The sequence below is a fragment of the Nilaparvata lugens genome, chromosome 2, assembly GCF_014356525.2.
Source record: "Nilaparvata lugens isolate BPH chromosome 2, ASM1435652v1, whole genome shotgun sequence".
Classification (NCBI taxonomy): Eukaryota; Metazoa; Arthropoda; class Insecta; order Hemiptera; family Delphacidae; genus Nilaparvata; species Nilaparvata lugens.
Genome location: NC_052505.1, coordinates 98,316,555 through 98,339,141, shown reverse-complemented (window position 1 = coordinate 98,339,141; position 22,587 = coordinate 98,316,555). Strand labels below are relative to the sequence as shown.

At 34.5% G+C, this 22,587-nt stretch overlaps 1 protein-coding gene across 1 annotated transcript; it reads right to left on the bottom strand.

The window, feature by feature from the left end:
- Positions 1 to 2,257: 2,257 nt before the first annotated feature.
- Positions 2,258 to 22,358, bottom strand: LOC120349744 (WD repeat-containing protein on Y chromosome-like). The gene is made up of 7 exons (XM_039420308.1): positions 22,196 to 22,358; positions 12,899 to 13,058; positions 10,410 to 10,514; positions 8,561 to 8,758; positions 7,396 to 7,507; positions 4,570 to 4,709; positions 2,258 to 2,410 (listed from the first exon to the last, which is right to left on the bottom strand). The coding sequence occupies exons 1-7, from the start codon at positions 22,237 to 22,239 to the stop codon at positions 2,258 to 2,260; spliced, it is 912 nt and encodes a 303-aa protein (XP_039276242.1). The 5' UTR covers positions 22,240 to 22,358.
- Positions 22,359 to 22,587: the final 229 nt, after the last annotated feature.

The following is a 22,587-nucleotide window of genomic DNA, read 5'->3' as shown; positions in this document are numbered from 1 at the left end:
TATTTAAATCTTGTCTTCACAATCAAATCGAAATAATTATCTAATATTTTATAATGATCAACCCGACAACCCTCAAGGCATGAAACGCAGACCCTCCATCCTATTCAAAAATTACAAAGGAAACCCAAATTCTAAAATATGTCACACCACCAAGTGAATCCCAATCTAAAGTCCTCATACTAATGTATAAAAATAAATAAAAGGGAAACTAGCTAATTACGAAACTGACTACAAAATTAATCAATAAAGGTTCGTTCTCCTATACTCGAAATAGAAATTAAATTTATAATAAATAATTGCTTCTATTCTACTAATGCTCAAATTACCCAAACTAAATAACCTACCGCCTACCTACGCATGAATTCTTCATCCCAATCTAACAGAAAGTCGTTATCACTTTCTCCTCTCCTACGCTTCTAAGAAAGGTAACCACTCCTGTCATGGCTAACACTAACAATAGAATACTCCCCCATCGGCCGAGCAACCACCTCTATTGTAAACAAACATCCCTTTCACTTTCTCTCTAACCCCACTCATCAATAACAATACGCTAAATTCTACCTGTCCCTCACAGGTATAAACTCTGACGACCTATGACAACCAAATCTACTTCTACGAAACCCTTGAATTCCTAAAACACAATAGACCTAAAAAAATGCGCAAACCATCCTACAAACTACAAACCCCTACAAGAAAATATCCTACGAATTCATGCAAAGAAACAAATCAATGAGTACAAAAATTAAACGAAACCAGGCGTCCAGTTGCTGCAGATGTCTACAAAGAAATTAAATTAACTTATAACTATGTTGTTGCTGCCACCAGTACCCTAACTAATTTCATAATATTACCGTAATAATATGATATTATTACCAATGATATTATTATGATAATCATCAAAAATCATTGTAACTCAATAATCCGTTTTTTATCAAGACTGATTACTCATTCGCAATTCGCATTATGTTATAAACGGTCATTATTCTTGTAACGATTTTCGTATTATAAAGAGTATCTATACTATGACTTTTCTGTATAATTTTCACATCTTATTTGAATGGATATCACTACTCGGTGACAAAACAATAATTATCGTAGCTCAGAATAGATTGGTTATGTACATATAAATACTGCAATTGAGAAAAATTAACATCTTAAAATCAGGGAATACTCCGTAGAGGTTAATGCCCCACGTTGGGCGCCACTTTTGTCTAGTTCACACCTACTGACTGCTGGTTATTAATTAATTAAAGAAATTTACAAAGAAATAAAACAATAATAAAAAAAAACCCTGGCGCCACGTTAATTAGAAGGAACGACCCTTGAAAACAAAATTTAAATTTACCTCGACTAGTCCTCTGGCAGAACATGAAAACTAAACAATTATAAATATTAAAAAAAATGAAGAAAACCTGCAATCAATAAGTGTGATCTACACATTACTTTCCCAACTAAGTTCAGAAGGGAGGGGATATAACGTGGATGTTAGAATGAAAACGAAGTGTTTCAAATACCGCCGTTATATTGAAATAATTAAACTTGATCAAATTATTCCAAGCACACAAATTATATCGAGTCATATGTATCGTACATGAACATGAAACAAATAAACAAGAGTTGGCCAACGTAAGTAATAATAATAATTGATTTAAATTTAATAATAATTTAACAGAATATTTTACATAATTTAAGTTTATGTTTTACCCTTTATGTTTTACATTGATTGATAAAGAATTGTTCATTTTATTTTAGAATCAAACGCATCTGTTGATGTAGGGCAAGTCCCTTATGACATGTTTTACTCTTAAGAAACATTGACTAAAATAAATGAATAAAGTCAAATGCATTAGGAAATTACTATACTGGTGAATTTACAACCACTGTAAATAAATTAAAAACAACAATAGACAAATAAATTATTTCAATTCTGGTGGCAGACAAACAACAACAAATAATAAATTATAATGACATCTTAAAACTAACCTTTTTTTTCCCCGACGACACTATTTACGAAGCACAAAGCATTATTACGACGAGACACAATTTAATTATTTTAGCACAAATTTGCTGGTGGTTCACTTGATGATGAAGAATGGTGGTGGGTTGTATTGAGGTGGAGGCGGCTGCATTTCAGCCCATCGGGCTGCGGGTTTGGAAACGTCTACTCCTTAGATGACATGCTCTTTGCCTTGCTCGTCTAAGACTGTGCCAAAATTCGTTACTCCTCGTGGTTGTCACCTTCCCCTGGCCCATTGTCTCATCCCTCAACTGCTCCGGGAGGTGCTGCCCCTAGTGGCTGGAATGTGGTACATGTGTTTTGTTGCTGGTGTTTGGCCTTCGTGCCAGCTCGCACCCTCAGCATGACTAATTGCTGGCATTGTCGCCTGTCCTTGGGTTTTTGTTCCAACATCTACACTCCCTTGCCATAGCAATGACAAAACTTGCAGATTTTGGGTAGAAGTTGGAACTTGAAACTGAAGAAAACGTTGGCTCCAGTAACAGTTGTCACAGGAGTCAGCATTTGATCAAAAATTGGTTTGCTTCCCTTGAACCACAGCCATTCCATAGTGGAAACATTTCTTAAAATGTGGCTCAGTTCAAGTTCAAGACAAACTGGTTCGGCAAGAGGTGAAAAAAATTGTAAGCTGTCAAATCAAAATGTTGAGAGAAGTACCTATATACTTCACCTAGTAGTTCACAAGTTGGAATAATGTAAATATGAGATAGCAGTAATGTAAATAAGGTAGAAGAAGCAGGAGGAGACGGAGAGGAAGTAGAAGAAGGATAATTATAAGAAGAAATTGTGTGAAATAAGTGTGTGTGTGTGTGTGTGTGTGTGTGTGTGTGTGTGTGTGTGTGTGTGTGTGTGTGTGTGTGTGTGTGTGTGTGGTGTGTGTGTGTGGTGTGTGTGTGTGTGTGTGTGTGTGTGTGTGGTGTGTGTGTGTGTGTGTGTGTGTGTGTGTGTGGTGTGTGTGTGTGTGTGGTGTGTGTGGTGTGTGTGTGTGTGTGTGTGTTGTGTGTGTGTGTGTGTGTGTGTTGTGTGTGTGTGTGTGTGTGTGTGTGTGTGTGTGTGTGTGTGTGTGTGTTGTGTGTGTGTGTGTGTGTGGTGTGTGTGTGTGTGTGTTGTGTGTGTGTGTGTGTGTGTGTGTGTGTGTGTGTGTGTGTGTGTGTGTGTGTGTGTCTGTGAACACCATGACTCCATTCTCAATTAACCGATTGACTTGAAATAATTTTAAACTCAAGGTCCTTATACCATGAGGATCCGACAGTAAGAAATTCAATAAGATTCAATTCAAGATGGCGGAAAAAGTAGCAGATAATTACTAAAAAATCATGTTTTTCTCGGTTTTCTCGAAAACGGCTCTAACGATTTTCTTCAAATATATACCCTAGATAGCTATTTATAAGCCCTATCAACTGACATGAGTCTCATTTCTGAGAAAATTGTAGGAGTTTCGTAATACTCTTAAGAAAAATAGCGGATGATTACTAAAAAACAATGTTTTTCACGATTTTCTCAAAAATGACTTGACCAATTTTTTTCAAATTCATACCCTGTATAGTTATTTATCAGCTCTATCAACTGGCATGAGTCTCCTTCCTGAAAAACTAATGAGGGGTCCACCCCATCCTAGAGAAATGGACTTTGTAACCTCCTTCTCATGCATGAGGTAGGAAGGTAGAGCAGTTTATAAAATGAACACATATTCGAGATATTTCATCTGTAGAACAGCTGTTTTGATGACTTTAGAAAAAATCATCGAGTTTCACAATAATATTGTGTACGTTCTGTGTACAGTAAATTGTTCCAGTTCCAAACGTAAATTTATTGTTCCATCACGTGACTAGTGCAAAATGTTCCCATGGAACGCCATTTCAAAATCTTTGGTTCAAGCTTTTGGTGCGCACATTTAAAGTTGATTTACACTGAAATGTGTCGTTTACTAGCTGCGTGAATGAAGGAAGGCTGTTTTACAAACCTACCATCTAGAAAAGTGTAAATTTCTTCTATTCCATTACTCTCAAATTTTCTATCGAGAAAAATTCATTTAATGAATGGTTATCAAACATCATATTGTTGGTTATGTATTCTATGCTATGGTAAACAAACTATTAGCGCATGCGCAGAGAAGCAAGCAGACTACAATAATCGACCAATGAGAACTCAGATAGTTGGAACAGTACCAGGTCGGACAATTTTACCACACTTCGACTGTGGGGCAGAAAGTTGAGACTGGAACAGGATTCTGGAACAGAATCTGTCAAAATTCCTCCCATGGAACGCGGAACTTTTTACTTGGTAAATTGTGAATCGGACAATTTACCACATTCCATGTACACAGAATGGGCACAATTACAAAAAGGAAAAAGAACTCTGAAAACAATAATTATATATACACATATACAGTAGTCTGATCGTAGTTTCAAATATGTTACCGCCAATCGTCATTATGTTATTCCCCTAAATTATTCTCGTTTAAGAATGAGGCTTACAGTACAGTTCAATGAGCAAGGAAAGTTGTGTGAGTGTACCACACTAGATTTTTTCCATAGTGTTGATCATCTCACCATAACTCTGAGTTCGAACTTCCTGGCCGCCGTATCGTAGAACCGCAAATCTCGGAGGATGGAGCAGACACAGACGACACTCACATCCGGCATACACACCATGTCCAGGACTCTAGCGTTGGCCGCTATTTTCCCTGGAGCTGCAATCAACAATCCACCATATTTCCACTTCATTCCAAAAATATTCTGATTTATCAGATGACTGGTTCAACATAGTTATGTAATTCAATTCCCACTCATGAGTATAAGATATACGGCGGTGTGAATAAAAACGAGTACAACGAGTATTTACTTACAAGTAAAGTGTAACGAGTATTAAATTTAAACTCCAAGTAAACCGATGTAAATAAAGCTTCGAGTTCACTTGTGACCATGTTCTCGCCAACCCGAGGGCTTACTACGAAGTATTTACTCGCGAGACAACTGAATTCACAAGAAAGGCAAGTGAATACTTGTAGCGCCACACAGACTACTACGCATCATTTCCTGTTGTGACTTGTTCTGTTTTCGCCGCTAAACGCCGATTGCACGTGAGTGCAATCTATAGCACCAATGACAGTCAGAATGCGAAATTTTGAAGCCCAATCTGCCTTGACCTGATCCATATCTTCAATAGTGCGTGGAAATTTAATCCAATCTTCAAACTTCGACACTATTTTATCCAATACACTTTAAAATGTTCTGTTGACGGTACTTCTTTCAACCCCCATGTCGTTGGCAACACCACTTTGGAATCCTGGATCACTAAGGTATCCCAGAAGAATTTCCATCTTCTTCCTTGCAGTTAATCCTCCACCCCTTGCATCAGTGTTTTCATCAAGAAAGTGCGAAGTGAGAAAATCTACGTTTTCGCTCTCAAACCGTAATAGTCCCTTAGATAGATCGGGACTTATATCACGCCGGTCACTATAACGTTTCACACCTTGCAGGTTCATGAATCAGGTTCATCCCTTGTGTACAAGTACGACTGCAAGTCTGGGGTCGGGTTGACTTGCGAATGGATGAGTATTTAATTGCTGCAGAAGTATTTACTTGCGTTTATTCACACCAAAATTGGCATTTCTCGAGGGTTTACTAGCCTGTTAGAGTATATACTTGTTTTAATCACTTCAATTTTGGCGTTTACTTGTCATTCAAGTATTTACTTGTCCTACTCGTTTTTATTCACACTGCCCATTATCATCTAATAATTATACAGAAATTTGTTGTTGGTTATTATTATAGTTATTATTTATTTATTCGTTGATATAATTACAAATCATATTCATGGTTGGGATAGAACAACAGGCATAGCCCAAAACTATTCTGTTCCCAAATTTTGATAAATAATGAAATTGTCCAAAAAAATAGGTTATGTTCTTACTGAGGAAATTTAAAGTTCTAAGTTCTGTCCAAGAATATATATTAGCTAGAAATTTTGAATTTAGAATGATTAAAAAACTAAATTATAGTAAAATTTTGCACTTAATATCACCGCACTTTGAATAAATTAAGTTATTTTAGAAAATTTTGAAGCCAAAAATATACACACAACTTTCAACTAGACACAGCTGTTACAAACGTTATACATTTGTTTCCACTATTAAATTTTATAAAACTTTAAAGTGGAAAAGCACTCACATTATTTGATGTGGCGACGTCCGTTTCGTGCTGGTATTGCACATTTTCAGCTCATTTGAGTGAGTTCATTTGAGTTCCTGTTTGGCTTGAAAATGTGCGATGTAGGTATTACGCCTTTACGCTCTCGGCCATTCCATACCAGCACGAAACGGACGTCGCCACATCAAATAATGTGAGTGCTTTTTCACTTTAAAGTTTTATAAAATTTAATAGTGTTAATTATACAGAGTGTCCCATGAAAGGTGTAACAGCCTGAAACCATAGATTCTCTTGAAATTTGCAAGAAAAAATGTTTACTAAAATCTTCTTATATCGAACTTTGATTTCAAGATCTATCGATTTTTTGTTATTTGTAGAACTTGTCAATATCTAGAAAACTATCAGTCAAAATCTAATTTTAAGGATAGGGTTGGAAAGAGGAAGAAATTACAAATAAGATTATTATAATTTGTTCCTTTGTTTCACTTTGTAGAACTTTTCATAAGCGTTCAAACTGTTTGATATTTGGCTTAAGACTAGGCGAATGTACTTTTTAAAACTTTGAGCGCTTATATAATGTTCAAAAACGTCAGTCTTTTTGGTAAACAGAGTGTAGTATGAAGGTTATGATAATATTAGAAGCCAATGATTTCCAAATCAGTTCAAACAAATTTCGTCAACTGCATTCTAGACATAGAGGAAAGATAGCATGAGAAGATATCCCATGGCTTAGCGTCATTTACGATCAAATTTCAAGCCGATTACTGTCGATTACTACTGTTTTGGCTGGGTGAGAGTGTTAGAACGGCACAGAGAGAAACTACGAGCGTCACATAGCTTCACGAGAAAGAACTAATAGAACTATTGGCTTGAGGTACAGTGAAATTCGGAACATAAACGTCCTCTACCATGAGACATCTTCTTATGCTATTAAGGAGATATTATATCTATATGCTATCATATAGATATTATATATATTATGCTATTATATCTTCTCTCTATGGTATCACCACACATGATACAGTATCAACAAAATATGATACAGTATCATTTCAACTTGATACACAACACCAAAGTTTGATACAAAACTTCCAAACTTTGAATGAATTTACAAACCATGGGATATCTTCTTATGCTATTATAGTTTCTCTATGATTCTCAGCAAACAATGTTCAATCATTGAAGGGTTTAAGACAGGTGTTGTCATAATTGAGCCCTTATACTCACGCAATTTTGCAATACAAGTTTTCTCGTTGACCATATCCAAGTTCCAATAGTTTATAAATCCGTCTTTACTACATGTGAGATAGCGGCCATTTTGGTAATTGAACTTCCGATCCTGTGGATAAAAAGCCACGATTCAGTCTTATCATATTAAACGCTTATCAAATAATTGAAAGTTAATAAATAAAGAGTTAATGTTTAATAAATTAACAGTTCCTTGTATTTTTGTTTAGTTTAGTAGTTTATATATTTTATTTTTTGTGAAACTTTTTTGTCTATTGTTTTGAGACATCCCTCAACACAGGTTTAGCCTAAAGAGGGATGCACTGTGGTTTTTTCTGTTACATGCTTAATATCATTATCTATGATCAATAATTATTATGCTTAAGGTATGTATTTGTATTACCAATTGTAATGTTCAACCATTATGTTTAATGTATGTATTTATATTGAAATTGAAATTTATTGCCAAAACAAAATTACAATATATTAAGTTACAAAGTGTTAAACAAATAAGCAAAACTCAAACTTAATTATTAGATCAAAACTTAATTTATCTTTATTTTGGCGACTGCTGGCATAAGTAAGAACTTGAGAGCCAGCAGTGAGTTTACATTATTAGATTTAACAAGTTTAGCGCTTAACTAAAATTTGTAGAATACTTACCGTATTCTATTTGGCTTTTTAAATAATTATATATATATATATATATATAATTATATAATTATATATATTTTGTGATATTTACCAATTGGTTTTTCTATAATGAAATTTGACGGCACTAAGTTGATGAAAAGATTACAGTAATAAAAGAATTGATGCCTACATGTAGTGAGCTTGTTCAAATACATATTGTATCTATTGAAATGATTTACTCGCATATTGTAAGGGGTAGTGCGAGCTGAAAATAGAGAGTGATTCTTGTTTATGTAGAGTATTACGGTTTTCATGAACGTTTGCCTCAATGTTGGTACATCAAGTTCAATAAAAATATCTCGGCTTGGGTACAAACGTGGTCTCCCTAGAGCTGCTCTTATAATATGTTTTTGGAGGACTTTTTTACCAATTATTGTAAAAATGCAGTGAAATAAACGAATTATTATTATTATTATAAATAAATTCAATCAAAAATGCAAATAGCCATATACTATCTTTGGGTGATTCTAACCATATCAAGAGTAGGACAATAGGTCATGCGTATTATTGGATGTCTGTGGAAGCTCTTGATGAATTTCACTGGAGTTACGATTGGCAACTCAACGAGCTCGGGAACTTTTGTTGTGGTTTTGCCTTTCTCCTCGAATTCCATCATCAAATACGTCAGGAATTCGTCCCAATCAGCTTTGCCGGTTTGCTTGAAGTTCAACTAGAATTTAAAAATATACAAAAATATTAAAAACAAGTAAGAGACCGAAGGAGGTAAGAGGCTAAAACAGAAATTTAAAAATTAGACAATATATTAGAAATAAAAAATATACAACAATAATGAAAACGTCAGGTATTCGGCACAATCAGCTTTGCCAGTTTGCCTGAATTTCAACTGAAAATTGAAAATATACAACAATATTAAAAACAAGTAAGAGACCGAAGGAGGTAAGAAGTTTGAATCAGCAATATAAAAATATACAACAATATCTGAAACAAGTAAGAGACAGAAGATGATAAGGGGTTGAAAGCAGCATTTTTAAATATAAAAATCATTATAAATTGAGAATAAACAAGAATATTAAAAACAAGCAAGAGACCGAAGGAGGTAAGGGGTTAAAAGCAGCAATTTAAAAATATAGCGAACATTAGAAATTATAATACAGTGTGACAACTAGAAAATTTAAATCTTAAAAAAAAATATTAATTTTCCAAGACAATATTCATTCAACTCGAGTGACATACAGTAGTTGTGAGTATATGCCATTCACTTCACGTAGAGAAAATTATGTCAGGAATGTGACGTCCTTCTTCCATGAGGAAATTTTCTATTCTGTTCAGGAAGCTCTTCTACATTTGTTGCAGTGTATCCTCAGTGATCTACGCTACCTCATTACGTAATAAAGGCGCTAGTCATCTAAAGCTGCGTTTACACCAAAGTTATTAACAAAATGTTTATCTTTCCGTCCTTATAGATTCTATTAGATTGAACGGAACTCTTGACAAACACATTTGTTCATCACGTGTATGATAAGATATGTTCAATCTAATAGAACTAGTAGTTCTGTGAACAGTAGACCTCGCGCTCAGTAAGTTTCATAGACCTGTTGTTATGTTTTATCAAAAATTAATTTATAAATTTAAAATTAATTTATAAATTCAAAATGTATAGAAAAAATCCTAAATAAACATAAAGCTTTTTGTTCCATCGTACCGTGACGTGTCGTCCCGGAATGTGAGTGTGAGCGCTGTTATCAGGTCTGGCTGCAACTGTCTACAACGTTGATGGAAAGATAAATTTTCAAGATGTTCGATGTTTTTGAACGGGTAGTATTGTAGTCAACTCTCTACTAACGTTGATGGAAAGATACATTTTCAAGATGTTCGATGTTTTTGAACGATTATAGTCCACTAGACAGCTGATTTATGATGAATAATTCTATAGTCTGATTTTTACTCTAGTCTAATATTAGCGTATGAAGGAGGCTCCTTTTTCCTTTTATATTATCCTTGAAATGCAAAATTTCCAAAAACCTTGTATATACGTCGACGCGCAATTTGAAAAGGAACATAGTCTACCTGTCAAATTTCATGAAAATCTATTACCGTGTTGCGATAATAGATTTGAGATCTTTGCGACAATGAGATCTTTCGGCAGGTCTGAAACCGGACTGCTGGTCGTTCTTTTTAATAGCAAAAAGTTTTTCAATAAAAAGCAGTTCGTGATGGAAAACGACATTGGAGAACTGATATGAATTGATGAAAAGAAGCTTGAATTACTAATTTAGACTCCAAGCTCTATATAAATAATTAATCCAATAAACTACTGTTTTGAGGTTCATTTTTGTCTAATGCAATTAATTTGAAATCACCTTCAGATAGAAGCAATGAAATTCTTCCTCGTCAAATAAATTGGGACAAATTTCATTAAAAATGTTTTGCAGCTCCATCTTGGACAAACAGCCACTCTTTGTCGACTGAAAAATGAGAAAAAAATTGTCATTCATGAAAAAATAATCATTACTTATCATGCAATGTGAATATTGTTTGTAGAATCGTTTTAGTTGAATTTTAATTGAAATATATTCCTTATAACCATGAACTTAATAATATTATTGAGTTGTGGTTAAGGAGAAGGGAGTAATATAATGGGTAGTTTATTTGATACAAAAAGAAAGCCAGTTACCTGATATTTATAACCTATTGTTTAATTAACTAATCTCATTCAACTTAGGAGTTTCGTTTGATAATAATTATTCGTCTGTGAGCCTTTATATGGTACTGTCAAATGAATGAATAGTGATAGCTGATAGCATATAGCTGTCACTATATTATCATGTTATATTATAATGAGTATTTTCAATTTCCATGAGCTACTTTTTATATTATTTGTTGAACAGAACTTTAACTAAAGTGAGGTCCACGTTATAATGGCAGTGTTTGATTGGCAATGGTATTGCTATCCTTGTCTATCATTGAACGAAGCAGATAGCACTATCTCTTTCTCGCTTTGCTCTATTGCCAAATTGTCTTTCAAAAATGTACAATTAATAATTAATTAACAAAATATTTTATCTTAATTAATAATTATTATTATGAAAATTCATTATGAAATTAGTCGAAAATATAATTTCTTGCTTAATAAAATATAATTAATTATTTTAAATGAGAATGAACAGTTAATATTACATTAAATATCGGGGCACCGAGCTTTGCTCGTTATTTTTGACCAAAGCGAAGCTGAGGTCTTAGTTTCGACTCGATTGGCTATTGTCTGTTTGTTTGTTTGTTTGTACCGCAGTTACAGTCGCAGTTATTGTCCGATTTGGATGAAATTTGGTATGCAAGTTCTTTGAAACAAGGCGCAGAAACGTATGTGAAACGATATTTGATAAAACCTCTGATTTTTTTGTAATATTTAAAAAACTGCAAACTAACATCAATCCAGAAAGGATGTGTCTTTGAAGATACAGCAATTCATTCCTATACTTTTTTGCATCTATTGTTACGAGCACATGGTGGTCGAGTTGATTAGACCGTGGTCTGTCACACTGTGGGACCCAGGTTCAATTCTCGTTCCTACCAGATTTTTTTTGCAGATAATACTGATATTGTTTTATTTTATTCTAATAATATATCATTATAAAATAAATTATTATGATTAGATAGAATAATTAAATTGAATCATCTTATTATTATTGAATTGATTTATCAAATTAATTGGATAAATTATTTTTAAAAAATCGTTATTGTATTGGAGTCCAATACTGCAGTTGTAGAGAAAATTTTGTATGTAAAGGTATAAACGTAATTTTTTCCTTTTTGTGTAGTTGAGAAGTTGATATTGTGGTGATTATTCACATTAAATTAAAAAGACCAAGAAATTGTAAAAAAACACAGATTTATTGATATACTTAGAAATACCGGTTTCGGTAATTACACCATTGTCAATCTCTGATAAACTCTGATAATGACCGAAACTGGTCTTTCTGAGTATCAATAAATCTGTTGTTTTTTGACAATTTTTTAGTCTTTTTCATTTGAAAGGTATGTATTTGATATACAGGTACTCCTTGATAAGTCCGGTGTCCCTGGAAACAGTGTCTCTAGCACTTTCAATGGAGAAAATAATAGATGACAATCATGGCTAAATCTTCACAATATACTGTACTTACTGTACTGGCCCTTCTCATTAGATTTAAAGTAGTATTCATGAGCGAGGTCTACTGTTCGCAGAACTACTAGTTATTTATTGATAAACAGAACACAATTCTCTAAAATTATCATGTTTATATTTCACAGCTGGCTATACGTCATCTTATGAGTTTCGGGGATGCGATATTTTGATCTTTCACATACTCACTTTTTTACTATCCACAGCTGTTTCAGCCAAGGATGAATTATCCTTTTAATGTCGTTCAGCGAGTTTTCTCAAGGATGAGACCTGGAGCAATCGAATCTTCATATCATAAACCTACTATGTTCCAAATTTCGTGAAAATCGTTAAAGCCGTTTTCGAGATCCATTAAACATAAATAACCAAATATAAAAATAGCCAGATATAAAAAAATAGCTAGATATAAAAATAGCCAGATATAAAAATAACCATATATAAAAATAACCAGTTATATAAATACAGAAATTTCTCGCTTAATATAATAGGATAAACCTGTATCAGCTACCGTCTATAGAAGGCATTGACAAGACAGAGGATTGGCAACGTTGATCTCCTATCTTTCTCCACTGCCATTATAACGAAAACCTCACTATAGTTCTTTCTATGAATTTTTGCTTCAGTTTTGTTAACTTTTTTATTACAACATTAACTGAAATAAATTGTTAAAGTATGCAATTAACTCACCTTGAATTTCTGCTTCAAGTTTGTCAAATCTTCGATTGTCAACTTATCAAACAGACGAATTGATTGTCCATCAAAGTGATCATTGTTTGCCTGATCGGTCAGCATAATTGTCTCATTTTCCTCCAGTAGCTGTTTATGGTCAATGTTTGCCATGTTCCATCTGGTGAGATAGTAATATTGGTAAAACGTGAGTTTGTGGGTTTTATTGATTCTTCATCACAAATAAATGTCAATGTATTGCCAGGTCTTGCAATACCCATTGCATATACTAACACTAGGTGCATTATATTTGTTTTCAACAAATCAGATAATTTCTATTCTCAAGGAACTAAAAAAATAAAAAATAACTTCATTACCGTACTTTTCAATTTTACTTTCTGTTACATACTGCTAAAGTAAGGTCCACTTTATAATGGCAGTGGAAAAATAGAGATAGGAGAACAACTGTCTATTCTCGTTTGAAATAATCAATTATATTTTATCAAGCAAGAAATTATGTTTTTCAATGATTTGATGGTGAATTTTCATAATAATGATTAAATATTCTGTCAATTAATCATGTCTCTACATTGTTAGAAAACAATCTGGAAACAGAGCAAAGCGAGAAAGAGATACTGTATCCGCTTTGTTGAATGATAGCCAAGGATAGCAATAGAATTGCTAATCAAACACTGATCATTGTAACGTGGACCTATATAATATACCATAGTTAATGTACACTTTCTCATCACTTTAAATACAAAATAGGGTAGCAGTGAAAATAAATAGATTTCAGTTTTTCGTCATAAATATTTTGATGACCCGCTCTGAGACTGTGGTGGTATTATACAATCGGATGATCACCTCTTAAAATGTTGTCTTGCTTTAGAAGGAACAAGATATTTGCCCATCAGGTCACAGAATTTCTTATTGACAGAATTTTTCATAGTAGAACAGTATAGATACTTGAATATCTATCCAACCTCAATTCAAAGTTAATGATAGAGAAAATGATATTACTTTAAGAAAAGTTAGTCTTATATTTTTTTGACACAACCTATCCGGCTCCGCTGGTCCTGGTGAAGAAATAAGGCTAGGCACACACCAGTTTGTATGCTCATCCTCAATGCACAAGAGTTCTTATAACTGGAGTAGATAGTCAAGACAAGGCGAGACATGATCAGACACGTTTAGTCACAATAAAATATACAATACAGGTCCTGCAAAAGTCTAAAGATCATTCAATTGATCAATAAAATGCTGAAGAACAGGAATTTCAGGGTTCTCATGGATGATAGGCTGAGCAGGAGAAGAGTATTGAGCAATGGATTGCCACAGGGATCTATCTTATCCCCCCTTCTTTTCAATCTGTACACAGCCGATTTGCCAAATATCAAATCAAGAGTATTTGTGTATGCAGATGACATTGCTATAGCCATTCAGGACAGGAGTATGGAAAAAACAGCAAGCAGCCTGACTCAAGACTTGTCTTTCCTCTCAGCTTACTTCCACAAGTGGAGGCTCCAGCCCAACATGAGTAAAACGGAGGTTTGCTGCTTTCATCTGAATAATAAGGAGGCAAGTGTGAAGTTGAAGGTAAAATTTGATGGTGCTCACCTGCAACACAATTTTTTGCCCAAGTACCTGGGAGTTACGCTTGACCGCACTCTATCCTATAAACACCATACCCAAAATGTTGCTGAGAAACTGGAAACAAGAAATAACATAATTCAAAAACTTTGTGGCACTACTTGGGGTGCTTCGGCCACAACTTTGCGCTGTTCTGCTCTGGGTTTGGTGTATCCAACCGCTGAATATTGTGCTGCTGTGTGGTTAAATAGTGCCCATGTAAATAGAGTAAATGATGCGCAACTGAACCACACTATGCGTTTAATCACTGGGACAATTAGAAGCACCCCCATATACTGGCTTCCAGTTCTCAGCAATATTGCTCCACCGGGGCTACGTAGATCTTCTGCTCTTGTACATGAATACTTAAAGATAAAGAGTAACAGGGCACTTCCAATCCATGGAGATTGGATTTTCTGGATTTGGGTGATCGGTTGAAGTCAAGGCATCCTCCCATGCGCATGGCAGAACAACTGAGCGATGACAATTTTTCCATGAGAGCAAGCTGGGAGGAAGAGTGGATGGAAAAAACCCCCCTCAGCATCTGCTTTAGGTACTCAGTTGGTGTAAATGTGGCTGGATTTGAACTGCCAAGACGGACGTGGGCGGCCTCAACAGGGTTAGACTGGCCACGGGAGATGCGGGGCCTCTCTTAATGACTGGGGAAGTTTACCTTCCCCTGCTTTTAATCTCATGTTTTTTAACCTAAAAAATGCTCGTAGAAACTTCATGTGGAAATCATACTAAATATTATTGTATCATATTGAAATGAGGTGTAGCAAAACCTTACTTATTTCTGTTTCTGTTGATGTACATAGATTACGGTTAAAAGCTTTTGAAAAAATTATAAAAAAAAATTTTTCCAATGAGTACAATTGTGGGGTAACTTGAAACACGTTTCAAGTCACCCCAAATTCAATTTTATCATACAGATTTTTTGATTTTTATTGTTTTATCTGACCATATTCATATTTATTTTATCGATATGAAGTATGAGCTGCAAAATTACAGTTTTGTTTTGTTTCTTTGCACAGATTCAAGCATGGTGAGGAATCACCAACGGAAGCCAGGGGCACGTAAATACAAGGACTTCAGTGATGAGACTATCAAGAGCAATCAAGGAGATTAGCCAGAAGACAGTAACCCTACGCAGAGCAGCAAAAAATATGGTATTTCACCTGCAACATTGAGTAGGAAAATGAGAGGTATCATTTAAGAATGTTGGGCGACCTGGTTTTATCTGCAGAGGATGAAAAAGTATTGACTCAAGGATTAGTTGTAGCTAGTGAGTGGGGGTTTCCCCTCACAACGTTTGATCTACGATTGATAATTCAATCAATCAATCAATCAAGAATATTCTTTATTCCAAAAATACAGTAAGTACACAAATGATGAATAATATAAAATATAAAATACGAATAATTATGTACTTAAATTAAGTTTCCATATTATAGGTTATGGAATGAGTCTACATGGGCACTGTGGCCTGTGCGTAGACTCGAGTTGAAATTTCAAGTAGGTATAGTGAATCCTTATGAAGGGGGAGAAGAAAGAGGGGCAAAATTAATTCAATTTATGAGGGTAATTTCATTCAAATGAATGTCATAATTTTGTATCGCAGAAAGTCATTCTGTATTGTAAAGTCCGTCTGTATCGTATATAGCCAGTCTGTATCGTATAGAGTCAGTCAGTATTGGTATAGTGTCAGTCAGTATTGGTATAGATTCAGTAAAAGTCATGTTAATTTTGCAGTCAGGTGAGTCCGCCGCCCGCCAAGACCAGAGCCACAGTTTCCTCCTCACTTATTTCAAACAACCAATATTTCAATCTTTTTTTGAAAATTGGAAGACTTACTGCTGAAAAAATGTTATTTTGCGGAAATAATCTTTTATAATTACGATATATTACTTGAGATAGGAAGAAGCAATTTGTTGTTGAGAAGGATCTTGTCAGCTGGATAGATCTGATCCCAACTGTGGCTGCATATCTCGTGTTGTGAGAATGTAGAGATGGTATTAAAATTGAACCAAAATGTTTATAAACATGAGTGAATAAATCCTTTATGTATAATTTTTTCAAGGGTAGAACTCTAATTTCTTGAAATAATAAAGATGAGGGGTATCTTCGACATTTACGAAAGCCAGCTTTAAGGATTGCTTTTTGAATAATTTCTAGTCTTCTTAGATGGGTGCGGTAGGCTGCTCCCCATGCTAAGATGCCATATGAGAGGCGAGACTGTACAAAGGCAAAATAAGCTACTTTAAGTTCGTTAAAATTGAGAATTTCTCCAAGCTGCCTGAATGCAAATATATATTTACGTAAGGTTTTCAATTGGAAGTCAATATGTTGTATCCACTTAAGTCTGGAATCAAAAATGACGCCCAGATACTTATATGAGAAAACTTGTTCAATACTTTGACATCTGCACGAATTATTTAAAAAGTCATTACAATTATGAATTTTAAGATCCTCTAGATTGTAATCAGTTGTATGGGTTAATGCAATTGGCATGAACTTGGTTTTAGATATATTTAGTGATAATATATTTTGATCAAGCCATTTTTTAACAATAAGTAGATCAGATAAAGCTCTGTTTTTGGTTTCAAGCCAAGTGCTTCCCTGAACAAGTATTAAAGTATCATCAGCGAAAAGGAAAATTTCGCCATTCAAAGTTAACCGAGAGATATTATTAATATAAATTGAAAAAAGTATTGGGCCCAGGGTACTTCCCTGAACAACCCCAAAATTGATTGGTAGCTTCTCTCCCTCTGCCCCACATATAGATACATATTGCTGTCTGTTTGTAAGGTAGCTGGAAAACCAGTCAATTGCCTTACCCACAATTCCTATTGCTCTCAATTTATCAATCAACTTATCTCTGTCAACACTATCGAAGGCTTTTTTGAGATCAAGAAATATCATCAAAGCCTTCATATCACCTGACACAGCACTATGCAAAGCTTTGTTCACATCAAACATCACATCAGAAACACATCTGTCACTCCTAAAGCCATATTGCCGGTCTGTAATAATGTTATTCAATGTTAAGTAAGCAACAAGTTGCTCCTTGGCAATTTTCTCTAGAATTTTGGAGAAAACTATCAGTAGAGAAATCGGTCTGTAATTATTTTTATCTGAAAAACAGCCTGTTTTATAAAGTGGAAAAACTTTGGCAATCTTATAGATATCAGGAAAAACTCCGTTTGTCAAACTCAGATTTATTATATGAAGGAGAGGTTCAAGGATTATATGGATATTATCTTTAAGAAGGCAGGCCGAGATCCGGTCGTAACCAGGCGCCGAACCACCTCTTAGTGCGGTCACACACCTTAACACGTCCCGCTCAGAAACAGGATGAAACGCAAATTCTGTGTCTACAACATAGTCAGTATCATTCACTATCAGAGCACCACCTGAATCGATCGAACGAGCTAGATTCTCTCCTACTGCAGCAAAAAAAATGTTGAAATCATTTGCTACATCTCTGCAGACAGTGATAGGTGTATGTGGTGAATTGGACAAAAATTTATCCAATGGAAAGCTATCCTTTTTCACATTTCTTCCTCCTAACTCGTTTATCAGCTTCCAAAACAATTTAGGATCATTTTGGCACTGGTTCAATTTATTACGATAGTACATCCGTTTTGAATTCTTAAGTTTATTTGTAACTTGTTGTCTGAAGACACAAAAATTTCGCTTCAGCTCTAAGTTAAATGGTTGGTTTTTTACTTTTTTGCTCATCTTGTCTCTTTCACGAATCAACACAATTAGATCTCGAGTGATCCAGGGTTTGAGCTTCTTATATCTAGTGGAAATATTTTTTAATGATTTTTTAGAACTGGAGATTGCCTCAGAAAATAAATAGGAAAAATCAGCGGAACATTGGTTGACGTCATGTGCTTGTGTGATGCTATTGTAGTTGATTCGACTCAGGTTGGCGGCTAAGAGAGCGCGATCAATGTAGTGGTGTGTGATAGTGTCAGTCATGTCAGTCTGTGTAAAATTGTCAAAATCAATAGTGAGTCCTATGCTGTAGTGATCTGTCAAGTGCGATTGCAAAACAGCTGATCGCACATTTACCATATCATTATACCGTATAAAAAAATGGTCTATACAAGATTTTGTGTTTTCAGTTACTCTTGTTGGTTTGTCAATGCACTGAAAAAGTCCTGCTCCTATCAATGTGTTTAAGTAAGTGTCAGTGTTCAAAGTATTTCCTAATAAGTCAAAGTTGAAGTCACCACTCCAAATAATTGTTGTGGCTCTATTGAATTGGTTAATATAGTCGTCCATTGAGTCTAAAAATAATTGAATATCGCAGTCGAAAGTCCGGTAGAAAGCCAAAAGACAATAATTTTGATTTTTGAAAGAAAATTCCAATTTTAAGCCATACACATCAGCAATAGAAGTTTGTACGGCACTCACTGATAATCTTTTATTGTAGTAAACTATAACACCGTCGGCTCTGTTTCGTCGTCTGTCAGTAATTACATAGTCAAATCCCTCTAAAGGTATTCCCTCCTCACCTTCTCTCAACCAGCATTCTGTTAGTATTATGAAATCCAAAGTTGGTAAACTATCTAGATAGACCAAAAGTTCATCTACATTTTTGGAAAAGCTACGAATGTTACATTGAAAAAACTTTAGCCTCTCCCCCCCTCCCTCCGTAGAAAAGAAATTCACAAATTCATGTGTTGATTCAAGCTCTAAACATATGTGGTTAAAACATGATAAATGATCGTCATCAATCATCCGATTGAAACTCCGTCGACTGCGCACAGGCCACCCACCCAACTGGTCAACAAATTAACAATCGCACACAATTATACAAAAAGGATTGATTAACCTGAATACTTGGAATTTGATCGAATTAAATGAGTAAACTAGAAAAAAAATAATTGAAGAGTAAGATATATTAAATAGAATTAAATTCATGAAGTTTCATCTATAAAAGTTTTAAACTTTTTTCGTGAAAAACAACTCAGAGACATATACTTTAATTTATGCTTTTTTAAGTGAATAAAGAGTAACAAGCAAAAGCAGTTTCCTAAAATTGAACAGTCAAACATACGAACGAGGAGCATACAACTTTTGTAAAGTAGAGTGCCAGTTCTAAATAAAAATAAATAATAAAAAGTAAAATATATTCTGTTTACAAATTGCAAATTTTACAATGCCTCAATTGTATCTAATTCGATTAATAATAAAGTTATCTTTATTCAAAGTTAGGTAGAATTTTGAAATGAGAAATTATACGCTAAAATAATTGAAAATGCCGATTGACTCTTTATCTAGAGATAAGAGGCAACACAACCGATCAAGGAAAAGCACTTAGATAGTCGCCTCTTGATGAACTATCGCCTCTGTCTCACCAAAGATATGAACTCGATAAGATAAGCAAGTTGAACCACCTCAATTGAGAATGAAAACCAGGAATTCTATTTCTGAATAATTCCTATTTCTGTATATTGCTTTATCTACTACCGAATATTCCACTAGGCGAAAGGAAAAAGACTGTTGGGAATATTCCCAATTTCATATTGACATAGTGAATAAAAATAAGCTTATACTGTCACCATATAATTACGTTAGGTTGTAAGAATTCAGTGAATAATCAAACAAGATGATGATTATTATATTCATTATACGTAGCCTACTGAAAAGTCATAATTTCTCTTAAGTTCTAAAAATAATTATAATATGAAATTAGTTACAAAGATCAGTAAAAAAAAAAAAAAAAAAATCTTGATGTTTGAAATAAAATACAATAATATAGTGTTATAAAACCAAAAAAGAATAAAATATATATTATCTCCATCTAGGAATAGGTAATCCATAAGTTAACTATTTAACTTCTTCACAGTGATTTGTTTCTCTTGTCACTTCACTGATAATTCAATTGGGACTTATTCTTTTTCGACAAACCTAGCAAGGTCCTCAATGAAGTAAATACGTACCGCTTTCGATCCCTCAGTCTCCTTCAGCATTACCTTGCCATTGGAAAAACCTGCGAATGCAATTTTCTTCTCTCTTTGTAGCCATCTCGCCTTCCCCATCAGCTGCTTATTATGCGGTGTTAGATGCTCGTTGATGTAAACACGGCCAGGAGCTAGATTTTCCTTAATGTCGGTTGTGCTGAGTCCCCTCTTCTTCCATGAAGCCTTCAGCCATTCCTCCTTTACGTGTTTGGATACAAATTGAACAATGACTGGTGGATGAGTGTGGCGCTTCCTGGAAAATAGCTGTATCCGGTGGGCTGTGGAGATGTCCTCCTGCTTGTATGTGATGTTGAGGGCGGCGGCGACGTGCTGCAGGCAATTATTTATATTTTCGCCAGCAGTCAAGGGAAGACCAACAATTTCAATGTTTGCTGAACGTGAATACTGTTCAGTGTCATTTAGTCTAATTTTGAGATCTCGAATCTCACCTGATAAGCCGTCTTTGGCTTGCTCCAACTCACTGCACCTAGATTGAAGTTTCTCCTTCTCGCTGTCCAGTATTTTGACAGTTTCTTGTAGTTTATTCAACTCCTGCTGAAGAGCACTAACTGATTCTAAAACTTTCTCTATTTTTTCATTTGTGTTTTTGTTTATGTTGGCTTCCATCCTCTTCATAGCGTCCCGAATGGAGCCTTCATCATCGTCGTCATCATCCGCACAACGGTCGCACTTTAATGATTTTCTAATTGACTTAGTTAAACTCTGGACTGATCCAGCTTGAGTGCACGTAGCATGAAAGACACCCTTACACACCACACATGTAACCTTTACGTCATTTGCGTCGAAGATCGCGCTACATTTCGAACATTTATCGGCCATGATAAGAGATGCGAATAAATATACAGAAGACACGAGTAAATAATAGTATAAGTTCACTCAGTAAATTTTGTAGTACTATTATTATGATAGATAAGAAGTATAATACGCGTAGATTTAAGTTCAGCAGTTCATGAAAAGTTGAGTTACTAGACCAGATCGGGCAGGCGACCGCACAATCAAGCGCTAAGCGAACGAAGAGATAACAGAACGTCTGCCTTCATCGACTGTCCGATAGCAACTGATAATATAATATCATATAATATATAATATCATAGTATAATATCACTACGGTCTCAGTGCAAGTCGTCAATATTTTGAGGAATAAACTTAAATATATTTTATTCTTTATTGATTCATAAAACAAGTACATCATAAAATTGATAGGAAGAGAATCAATAATAAGGTGGGTAACCTTGTGCTATTCCTCTACTCCCAAATTCAGATAAGGTTACACATAGTCCGAAATAGGTTAAGTCTTGTAGTTATTGTTCACTTCACAAAATTTTCAGTCCTTAATTATTCTCAGAAAATGTTATTATTCATAAAATATTGATTGCTATTTTGTATTCAAAGTGATGACAAGACTAAAGTTGTATGATCATGTCTTGTCTTGTCTTGACTTGACTAACTGATGGTGTGTGCCCAGCCTTTTTTTATTGGCATAGCATTGACATAGAATTTTTATAGTAGAACAGTGTATAGATACTTCGATATTGTAAGGACGAGGAAACAATAACCCCTATTCAACCCCAAGTTGATGATATGAGTCGTTGTTTTTGTAGCTAGGCAATCATGTAATTGAACTATGAATTATTAACTATATTTTAATAATCCAAAAATATAATATTAACTACAGTGACATTAGACTCACGTCTCCAACTTCCCCGCTACCGAAGTACCAGGATCTTCATTCATTTTGAATCGGTGAATCGAATAAAAAACCTAAATTTAAAAGCTCTGATATTTGATCAAATTTTCAGTTTAGAGGTTAAAAATTTTTGACTGTATAGATCAATGCTATCAAAACAAATCCCTCAGGTCTTGAGTTATTATTTGTAACGACAGCTGTAGAGCTGTAGAGTTAAAATACTGTGGAAACCTTTTCTTTTAGTACCGGTTGCACAAAGGCCGGTTAAATTTCAATCCTGATTAATTTAACAAAGAGAAGGCTTTTTCAAAATGGGAGAATTTTTTCAAATACTATTATTTATTCATTCATACAATAATATCATCAAAATGATATTATTATAAATTATATTATTA